The 11,782-nt window shown below is 34.6% G+C and overlaps 2 protein-coding genes across 2 annotated transcripts; one reads left to right on the forward strand and one right to left on the reverse strand.

Moving 5' to 3' along the window:
• The first annotated feature begins 6,107 nt into the window (after window positions 1–6,107).
• On the forward strand, window positions 6,108–7,807 carry LOC143617730 (putative serine/threonine-protein kinase PBL15). The gene is made up of 4 exons (XM_077090193.1): window positions 6,108–6,365; window positions 6,478–6,608; window positions 6,709–6,832; window positions 7,150–7,807. Exons 1-4 carry the CDS (start codon window positions 6,254–6,256, stop codon window positions 7,461–7,463), a joined length of 681 nt encoding a protein of 226 aa, XP_076946308.1. The 5' UTR covers window positions 6,108–6,253; the 3' UTR covers window positions 7,464–7,807.
• A 2,305-nt stretch (window positions 7,808–10,112) lies between these two features.
• On the reverse strand, window positions 10,113–10,898 carry LOC143617735 (uncharacterized). The gene has a single exon (XM_077090202.1). The coding sequence runs from the start codon at window positions 10,827–10,829 to the stop codon at window positions 10,365–10,367; it is 465 nt and encodes a 154-aa protein (XP_076946317.1). The 5' UTR covers window positions 10,830–10,898; the 3' UTR covers window positions 10,113–10,364.
• Window positions 10,899–11,782: the final 884 nt, after the last annotated feature.

Consider the following 11,782-nt stretch of genomic DNA (forward strand, 5'->3'; position numbering starts at 1 on the left):
CACACGTTACTTTAGTAACAGATTTTTATTATTCAGTTAACTGTTATTCACTCAGCGTATATATGAGATATTTTGTATTGCTTACTTTATACATAAACTACAAGTAATATATCCTCATTTAAGGTTTCAAATACATATCACTTTGCCTACAACAATAAATCATAAAATATGACGATTTCAATATTACTACAGTGAAAATTTCGGGAATTTTAATGATAATTACATACAAAGTAGAGAGTGAAATATGTAAAGCGCTATCCATACTATACTAGTAGAAGGATTAGATGTGTGTATCTTTGGCTACTTAAGTTTGAACATATTGTGAAATGTTTTTAAAAATGGGTGTTAGATTAGAGAAATCTGCAATTTGCCTCCCTGGGTTATATAACCACTAAAAAAGATTTTACGAATGTTGCGCCACTGTGTCTTTCTGGCGGGTTTTTCTGACTCCTGCTGTCAGTTGACCGTTGGTATTTTAGTAATAATACCAACATATTAAGGGTATTTTAGTAATTTTCTTATATAAAAATAAATATAAAAATAATAATAATAATAATATATCACTCGGTAGCAAATCACCACTACATTCTTCTTCTTCAGTAAACTCATTTTCCAAACATTTTCAATGGCCATCAATAATAATAACAATAATAATGAAGCCGTCATCGCCATCGCCTGGTACGTTTATTATTAATAATAATAATAATAATAGTAATCTGCATCCAAAGCTTCATCCATGGCTGAAATGGGCTTCAAAACACGGGTCGCCGGAATTTTTAAGTTGTAATCGCCGTTGGTGGAAATTGCTTCAGCGAACTGTTCGGCGGTGAGAATATTATTATTATTATTAATATTATTATTATTAGGGTTTTGATGTGGGTGTTGGCCGTGATGATGCTGCCACCGACTTCGATGCCGGAGCCGACATTGACGAGCCGCTGCTAGTGATGGTATTTGAGCCTCTTTCAATTCTCATAATCCCAGAGCATATATTATTATTACTATTACTATTATGATTATATTATTATTATTATTATTATGATTATCATCATCCCAGAGCATATATTCTGACTGTTGGTATTTGAGATGTTTTAAAAACCGGTTATGTTGACCGTTTTGGTGGTAAGTTCTCCGAGCATTCTCCGGATCTGGTGGCGATTGCTAGTGATGGTATTTGAGCCTCTTTCAATTTTCCGAGCATTCTCCGGCCACGACCGTCGACTTTGGTGTGCCGGTCCTTTGTTGACTGTTTTGGTGGTACGACGGTGACCGGTGCTGGTGGGTCTTTGGTTAGATCGTCGGATCTGGTGGCGATTGCTAGTGGTGGGTTCACCGGAGATGTAGTGGTGGTGGTCGAGGACAAATATCAATAACAATTTGCTTGGCATTATACTTTACATAAGATAAATATTGGAGGGCGCCGGCGTTACCGTACAAATTTTTAGGTTACTCTAATGGTTTTTCATATTTTTAATATGCAACTTTTTAGTTTTTTTGTGTTTAGTCCTGGTGCCGTCACGAACATAAGCGAAAATTCGCGTCGACTCGCCGTCTTAACACCCTCATATTACCGACTGAAAGCTTGGTGCCACAAAAAAACTTTTTTGATTTTCTTAATGTTTTTTTGAATTTTTTTAAATTATCTTATGGGTTTTTTCTTTAAATCTGTAAACTTTTTGTTATAGTTTAGAAATGTAACGAATTTAACCAAAACTGATAAAACTCGTGCCGACTTGTCATTGCAACACCCAGATTTCACCGACTAAGTGACGTCATTTTAAATACATGTTATATTTTTTGTATCTATTTTAGAGAAACAAGCAGTGGCGGCAGTGTCATCTACTTGTTATATGTAGATGATATGTTAATTGCTTGTAAAGAAAAGGATGAGATCATTGCAACAAAGAGGTTGTTAATTGATGGAATTTGAGATGAAAGAGTTTGGAGAGGAAAGTAAGATCTCGTTTATTTTTCTGAAATAAGTCTTCTAAAAATACTTTGGGGGCACTTTTATGTTTTTTGTCAAGTTTTTGGGTTGTTGTTTGGCCTGTGATTATTTGTGTTGGCCCAAACTCATTTTGGATTCTCAATTAATATGTTAAGTTTAGTTGTGACTGATCATTGATCAGATTTGAATAAAAACGACTGGCTTTTCAAAATTCTGCCTTTTAGGTCGAATTTGGGAGTTTGGGGAAGGATCATCACGGGTATTCAAATAATCAATGTGATTAACCTTCGTTTACTATTAGTACGTTGCATCAATGTTAAATATGTTATTCTATTCTTTGAAGAAAGCATCGAGACATCTAGGGGTGCAAACCAGCCGAGCCCGAGCTCGGCTCGTTTAATTTACACAGGGCTCGAGCTCGGCTTGTTTCGAGCTCTATTTTCAAAGCTCGAGCTCGGCTCATGATGGATTTTGAAGCTCGAGCTCGGCTCGGGCTCAGCTCATGAGTGGATTTTGAGGCTCGAGCTAGGCTCGGGCTCGGCTCGTTTACTATTTATCAATTATTTTAAATAGTTATAATTATTTTTATATTTTTTTCTATTATAATTTATTTATAAAATAGTATATATTATTTAGTTATTTTTATTTATTTTTCATAGCATTATATATATATATATATATATTAATTAATAATTATTAAATATATATTTTAAGAAAAATTATATAAATGACAAGCTCGTTTAGGCTCGGGAGCTGGCTCGAGCTCTATAAGTGAAGCTCTGGCTCGGGCTCGTCTATTAAACGAGCTTAGTTTTTAGGCTTGAGCTCGGGCCCGGGCTCGATTAAGCTCGGCTCGATCGAGCTTTTAACGAGCCGATCTCGAGTAGCTCACGAATAGCTCGACTTGTTTGCACCCCTAGAGACATCGAGTGAGTGAGGGCGTTGAAATGGTTCTCAATGGTTAGGTCAAATGGCAATGCTCACCCAATCAAATTTAGTTTCTTATGATATAGCAAAGGTAAATGTTGAATTTGCTTCCATTTTTGTTTAGAGAGTCAAAGGATTAAAGCATCAATTATTTTTAATTGAACTTTTCCTTTTTTCGCATTAAGAAAAAAAATGTTTCTAAATTGTGTAGCTTAACTCTTTTAATTCAATGAATTTTCAAGTGTTCGTCGTGTTTAATGATTCATAGGTTGATGTTCCCGTCCACCGGACGGGTAAAGCACTAGTTATTAATTAGTTAGTGTTAATTGAAAAATAAAACTTATTTTTAGTTTCTAAAAAAGTAAAAGGTGAAAAACACGAGATCTAAAATAATATTAAGAAAAAATTTTAAAGTTAATTTGTTATAAAATAAATTAATTTTTAGAACTCAAAAAATAACTAGGTTTTAAAACTTTAACATATATAAAAAACAATTAAAATTAACACTACCTACTTCTTGTGACTGTTATGAGAGTTGATTGATCGTAGGGTCCTGTATATGGTAAGTTGATTACCAATTTTTTAACGACCATATTATATTAAAAAGTCGAGCCTAGCAAGTGACTAGACACAAATTAACCTTTTTTTTATATATATTTAGGTAAAAATTTAAAATGATTTTACGTTTTGAAAAGAAAAAAAACGAATATTAAATCAACTTTAGAATAAAATTTAGTTTTAAAATTTAAAGGTAATTAATAAGAAATTATAAAAATCAGAAACCATCCCACTTACCGCCAAAGACCTCCGTGAGATCTGCATAGCCGTCGGATCCCACCGACCCACCCTAGTCGTAGTTTGTTGTTTTAAATTAAGGCATTAAGCTATGTAGTTTAACTTAAAATGTTTTTCAAAGCATGTGAAATAATTTTTTCTTATCTTTATGAATGAGTAATGTCAACTCCTATAATTTTTTATACCGGGTAATCATTGATAATTCAACACGGAGAAAAACGAATTAAGTTATTAGGGGAAACAAATTCAATAGAAATGTTGATATTCGGCTCCACCAGCTCTGTTTCTTGGAAGAAGCCTCTCATTTTGACCTTTTGTAATTTGACTAAAATCCTTTTATTATGTTTATTCATTCAATTTCTGCTTATACTTTTATTTCATTCACAATTATGATATTTGCTACTGGGAATGGCAAAGAGTCTGAACTCTCCACATCCTCCATACAACCGTCACAATCATGTCGTCACTTCGAATTTCAAGAAATTTTATTAGCGACAGAAAATTTTGCTGACTCATTAATAATCGGGAGTGGGGGTTTTGGGAAAGTTTACAAAGGTAACATAATCTATGGATCAAGTCTTATTGTTGCTGCCATTAAACGTTTGGATTCCATGTCCAATCAAGGGGCAGCAGAGTTCTGGGCGGAAGTTGAAACGCTTTCCATGTTACGCCATTGTAATCTTGTGTCTTTGATTGGTTATTGTAATTATGAAAAAGAGTTGATACTTGTTTATGAATACATGCCCAATGGAACACTTGATATTCATCTACATAAACTTGGTACCCCACTTTCTTGGCTTCAGCGACTCAACATTTGCATAGGTGCCAGTCGTGGATTACACTACTTGCATACTGGTACAGGAATTCAGTCTGGTGTTATACATCGTGATGTCAAGAGCTCTAATATTTTGTTACATGAAAGTTGGGCAGCTAAGATTTCGGACTTTGGGTTGTCAAAAATAGGCCCAACTAATCAACCATCTACTTATGTCAACACACTTATTAAAGGCACTTTTGGGTACTTGGATCCCAATTATTTCACAACTGGAAAGTTGACAAGGAAGTCTGATGTGTATGCCTTTGGTGTGGTATTGTTGGAAGTGTTGTGTAGAAAGCGTGCGGTGGACAAAAGTCTAGATGAGGAGGAATGGGGTTTGGTGGCATGGGTCCAAGATTGTATCAAAGAAGGAAATTTAAAGCGTGTAATAGATCCAGATATAAGGAGTGAAATATCGCCAAAATCTTTGAAGGAATTTGTTAGAATTGCTGAGAGGTGTTTGCACAATAGTCCAAAACAACGACCAACAATGGCTGAGGTTGTGGTCGGTCTTGAGTTTGTACTGGTCTTACAAGAGAAATTCAATAATTCACTACAAGTTGCAAGCAAAACATTCTTCAATAGAATGGTTAATATGCTTCCATTTACCTCCAATGGACAAAATTATGGTATTTGTAACTCCACTTGAATTGTGTTGACATATTCTTTATATTTATGTGTACCCCTCTTTGCATATCAATGAAATCATGGGAATGCCATTTCCTACGTCAAAAGCAAAAGATTATTTGAATACTTCTATCATTGGCCTTTGAGGTTGTTTTAGGTTTTATAAACACTTACATGTACTAATGATTGGAATTCTTGTGTTCATTCACAATGAGATCCTTGATTGAGAAGTTTTAAAGGCCATAGTTTTCTCTTAGTGTATTAAGCAATGCATAATTGTTTTACAGAACTTAGTGTGTGTATATATTATCTTATGTTGAAGCTATGTATATCCGGGTTGTCTAACCGCCTATACTAGCATATGTGATAGGGCTTGCTTGGAGCATATATAGGAGGATGTATGCTAGAATAGAGATATCATATTACCTAAAACATTTATATTTATGTTCATAATTTCCAAGTGCATATTGTAGCATAAGTATCTCAACCAAATTGAAACATGTACCATATTGTTGTTGGTCTTTTCTTTACATAGTCATGCATGTTGGAAAACTTAAACTTACGTGTATATTATTTGTTTATATTCATTTATTTCAGTCCAAGGTGATTCAAAGTTATCGAGTAATAGCAATGGCAACAATGGAATTGCTCATTTTCAAAATCCAAGCCCAAATTTGAAAGTATTTAAGTTAAGTGATTTAGAAAAGGCTACAAAAAAGTTTAGCCCAGATTTGCTCTTGGGCGAGGGAGGTTTTGGAAAGGTGTTCTTAGGCTGGGTTGATCAAAACACATTAGCCCCTTCAAAAAAAGGTGTAGGAACTCCTGTTGCTGTTAAAAGGCTCAAACAAATAAGCTCTCAAGGACCTGCTGAATGGCAAGTAAGTACCACCAATGTACATAAATACTCTAGTACTAGTGAGTACCTCAAGCACCATTCTGTAAGAAGTTTATTTGTGAAGCTTCATGAAAAACTTCAAGGAAAATATTCTCCTTAATATATATCTTAATGTAAAACTAAATGGAAAAGATAGGTGACTTATTTAGAGTATGGTATTCTACAAAGGAATATGTTTATTTCTCTTTGCAAAATGTAACTTGAAAATATGTGAATTTAGGCAGAAGTGAATTTCTTAGGACATATGGATCATCCTAATATCATTAAACTATTGGGACACTGCAAATATGAATCTGAGCACTTGCTTGTCTACGAGTACATGCCAAACAGAAGTTTTGATCGCTTTTTATTCACAGGTAAACTATATTGGATCTCTCTGAAACCATTATTTGTATATCTTCGTTCTCCTGGATAGTTGAACTACTGCAATAATAGGTAAGATGAATATTAATTTTGTCAATGCACCAGATATTGCCAAGCGACTTTCATGGGGAACGCGACTTGTGATCATGATAGGAGTTGCCCGTGGACTGTCATATTTGCATTCAGAAAAACTCATGTGTCGTGGTTTAAAAAGCGGTGATATATTACTGGAAGAAGTACTCCTAAGCTCTTTATTACTAATGATGGTGATCTATCCACTTTGAGATTTTTCTTTTATGCCAAGTTAACCGATTATTTAACTCTTTCTTATACTAGGATTTTAATGCAAAACTAGGGGATTTTGGATTGGTGAAATATGGCCCTGAAACCGGGGAAACACATGTTACTACAAGGGTTATGGGAACATGTGGTTATGCAGCCCCAGAGTATATCTCGACCGGTATGTTACAATATTATGCAGTGATACTGAGAAGTGATGTAGAGGTGATATTGGCATGACCGCATGACGGCATGAGTGAATGAACCAAATGATAAGAAAGTGCATTTTTATTAAGAAAAATTAAAATCAATCATTGTGCTTTTGTCTAAAAGTCTGTAATTTTACATGAAAAATTTGTTTTCAATAGAAACCCCAATTTCAATTTCACTGATGCAAAAGTCAATTCCTCATTTTGGAACCAAGGACAAAGAACAAAAGGATAATTATAAACTTAGAATATCATAAAATGGTATTCCTAAGTACCTTTCAATTTTCAGGACATTTGACTACAAAGAGCGATATCTATGGTTTTGGAGTTGTGTTGTTGGTAAGTATAACAGGCCGAAGGGCAATGGATGGCAGTCGGCCTGAAGGGCACCAGAGCTTGGTGGATTGGGCAAGTTCAATCCAATCAAATAGAAGAAATTTAAAGAAAATAATGGATCCGCGTCTTGAACACAACTACCCTCTACAAGGTGCTTTCGAGTGTATTGCGTTGGCATTAAGATGTGTTGCAAACAAACCTAAGGATAGACCTTCAAGTGAAGAAGTATTGAGAAGTTTGGAACAATTACATGCTCGTTACAAGTAATGGACTGATGGGTCTCTTTTGCATAAAATATATATATTGATGTGGTTTCAAAATTGCATCATTATTATCATAAAAATGTATATTTTGATGTGGTTTAAATTACATCATTATTAGAAGATATATTTTTTTTATGTGGCCCACAAAGAAATTCTTAATGGCCCAAAGAAACGAGATGGCAGTTTGGCAAGGATCAGCATTTTCTTTTATAGTTTAATTGATTAATTCACAATCAATCAATCTTATTGTTATACTTTTCACAATTAAACGAAACGTGTAATACTAACCGATGCCTCTCGTATTTACGATACCCTACTTATTTGAGTTATCTAGGTTAATTGGGTTTTTGAATGACTTGACAATGGTTATCATGGGCGGAAAAATCAAGACACGGTACAACGTGACTGCAAGACAGCAAATATATATGCAATATGTTTTAATAAGGTTGGTTGAATAACAAGTTGGTCTCGTAAGGTAAGATTGATTGAATATATGTCGTCGTTGTGCTACCACAATTGTACATATGTTACCTAAGTTGTAGCTCTTGTAGGCTATACGTACCCGGCATCAATACGTGTGACTATGGCCTTAATGTCATGCCAGTTGTAGCTCTTGTAGGCTATACCCGACGTCATATACATTTGACTATACATCTGACTATGCTCTTATGTTGCGCCAGTTTAGTTCTTATAGGCTATACTAGTCATATGCATGCGACTATAGGCCTGATGTCGTGCCTCTTGTCGCCACCATTATGAACGTAGATCTATAGCGCCATATATTTATCTTTCCTTTTGTTTTATGGTATTTTTTATAATACCTACATGCTCATTGTCCCAACTAAATAGTATTTATAAATGCACTTTTTTATTTATTAATTTCTATGATTATAAATATCCACTCATTGTGTCCTTGCTAAATAACATTATAAATGTGCCTCTTTGTACTTGGTATCTGTGATAATGAATATATACACCATTCACAACACAATTATGAAGGACAAAGCAACACATGAAGATAGAAAAATATATATCTACCTTTTGTAGGTGTGAATCAAGCCAATGTTAGTCCAATAGTAGACGCTAAATAACTTTATTTGTAATGTTGTGTAATGGGGCTTACATATGATCATCCCCGATGATATTTGGTCATGCCATCATGAAGCCCTTTGATATTTGGTCATGCACCATTTCTTCTAAGTCACAAGATAAGAAAAATTTTCACTATCTTTCTTTGATTACAGGATCGAGATTCATTTATATCTATATAATATTTCTATTTAGATTTATAGCTATCAGATCACGGCTTGTTGTACCAAAAATTTCCATTTCGTTGCATCCAATTTTTTTTTCAATCATATGAAGATATGAAGAATGGATGCGGGATAAATACTCTCGTTTCCAGTCTCCTATTATTGTTATTGTATTGAGTATTGAAGTGAAGTAAAAAATTAGAAACTATCTCTTTTCTAACCAAGAAATAGAAAAAGCTTAGTCATTTTAGTATACATAAAAATTAGAAATTAGAATAGAAAGAGAATTCTTTCTTTTTCTTAATCTCATGAACAAGATCTAAAAATCCATTTATTTTATGGAATAAGATGTAAAAAAGAGATACGGTTCAATAACCCTTCTGTAAAAAGGGAAGAAAGACGAATATTATCTCTATAGGGTGCGCTGAGGCCTTATGTACTTTTTTACCTTTCATTACTTCTTTCACGACGAGAGAACCGCGTTCGTTGTTGCCTGTATACATCATGAAGCCCTTCCACAATGGCACAAACCAAATGATCAAGACATGAGTAAAATAGGAAATTGTGATCACATAACTAAAACTATCGGGATTCAAAATTTTTGGAATTCAAAATTTGTAGACTAATAGCAGTAAATAAATTTGTATATTTTGAACCGTTGCAAACTAAATTTTAAAAATAAAATACCGAACTTTTGCAATTAAATGTGAAGATGTTTGCCGATTATTAAAAAAAAGTTTATTCAATACTAATTTGTTTACTTTGTCCCACTTAAAATTTCCAACTCTACTCCACAAAACCCTTCTACTACACAAATTCTTCTAAAATTCGCAAAAAATTATAATTCTTCTAAATTCTAAAATTTTTCTTCAAATATACTAGCAAAAATTCTTCTAAAAATACTCTTAGCCCAAAATTCTTCTAAAAAAAAAAAAAAAAAAAATTCCAAATTCTTCTAAATTTGTAAAGAAAATACGTACTTCTAAAAATACTCCAGCAAATATACTTCTAAATTAGCACATGAATCCAAACAACTGTATTAATTTCATTTCTTTAAATTTATTAGTTTTATTATATATATTTAACTTACAAAAATAAATTTGAAAATAAAAATAAAAACATAAAACATAAAACTAAAAAAAATTCTAAATTAGCACATGAATCCAAACAAACTGTATTAATTTCATTTCTTTAAATTTATTAGCTTTTAATATATATTTAACTTATAAAAATAAATTTTAAAATATAAAATAAACACATAAAACTAAAAAAATAATTAACAATATATACTTGCAGTCAAACCCCCAATATAACTTGTAGTCAAACCCCATTCAAGTAATTGTCACAACTTAAAAATATCACAAATATCCGATTTCATTCTGAAAACCCTCCTGAATAACCATTAGAAGTGCCTAATGTATAGTCCACAACAACATACACCACGTACCATATTATGTAAATTAGATGGGAAATAGATATACCAATTTATTAGCAATGTACATAGAACTGAAACAAAGGTGACAACACAACTAGCCGATCATGTTTGTTCTAAAACACACAATCGTCAAACTTAAAAAACACGCATAAAACACAAAACAGCAAACGATAACCAAACCACACATGCACCACGCCACTTAGATGTTACAAAACATCTAAAGAATAGTCCTCTTGGTGGCAGTGGTGGTGGTGGTGGTGTTCCTACCAGTACCGACCCCACCACCAACGCCACCAATATCTTCCTCCTCATCATCATCATTTCCCCCCATTCCAAACGTACCCTTAACCGCATCTGCGGCACCTTGCGCCATATCCTTGACTTTCTCACCCGTCCTCTGCATCACCCCACCCGTCTTTTCCTTACCCGCTTGAGCCGTTTCTTTAGTCGACTGCGCCATACCCGACGCCCTGTCCTTTGTAGCTTGACCCATCTGCCCCGCCTTGTCTCTCGCAGCTTCCGCCGACTCTTTCGTCTTGTCCCATGCCGACCCGGTCACGTTGGAAGTGGTGTCTCTTCCTTGTTGTGTCTTGTCTTTAATGTTTCCCACCATCTGACCGGTCTTCTCCTCGGCTCGACCTTTGAACTCGCCGGCTTTGAACTGCTGGTCTTGTGACGACATTGTTCAAGTGATTGGAAGCTTAGAAGTGTTTTTTTGTTTGATAAGTTTGTGAACAGTTGATTTGCTTTGTGGAGAGGTGCATGGAGGTGTGTAGACTATATAGAGTGGAAAGTGAGATGGGTAGTCAACTAGTCATGGTGACACGTGTTATTAGGTCGACGCGTGTCATGGTTACGTGCAAGATCAAGGTGTTTTTGACTTTATGACTCGTCGGTGTGTCGGTGTCTTACTCTTATCTAATTTGCGGTCTTGGAAGAATCTTATCTTGCATTTCTTTGTATGAGAAATGTAACTTCTTTGTTTCACTTATTTTGTTTTGTGATATTACTAATATATTATTAACGCTATATATACACATAACTAGTAAATTACCCGCGCGTTGCGCGGGGAAATCAGTAGGTAAAACTTGATGGTTATAGCGGAGAGTCAACGCGAATTTGATGGATTTTTGCAATGTTCGTTACGTTATTGGAACTAAACATAATTAACATGTTTAAAAAAGAACTATGCATGGATGTTGGTAAAACCCGACAGTGAGTTGGCATGATTTCGATCATTATCGACTACGTTCGTTACAGAATAATGAACGTTGGTAAAACCCGGGTGTTGTCGTTCTTGGACGTTGAGGCCGTGATTTCGGACAAAGTTCGTCATGTCTATCACGGCTCGGTTACGTTCATTAGGGTATCAAACTAAATCAAAATATAACATAAAAGTTTGGGTGAACCAATGAGGTGTCGTAGGTCGTTAAAATCGGGTGTTGGTAAGACCCGAGCATTGCCGGTCGCAATCGTTGAGGCGGTGAGTGTACATGAATTTGGTCGGCTTACGTCATGCTCGTTACGGTACCGGACCTAAGAAATATCGTCTTATTACATTCGTCATGATACCATAACTAAAGCTAAAAATAAAAAAAAATTGACGTGGACCAATGGGGTGGCGGGATCACTAAA

Source organism: Bidens hawaiensis, unplaced genomic scaffold (genome assembly GCF_021521415.1).
Source record: "Bidens hawaiensis isolate Kalapana, Puna unplaced genomic scaffold, B.hawaiensis_p1.1 tig00057681_1, whole genome shotgun sequence".
NCBI classification, from domain to species: Eukaryota; Viridiplantae; Streptophyta; class Magnoliopsida; order Asterales; family Asteraceae; genus Bidens; species Bidens hawaiensis.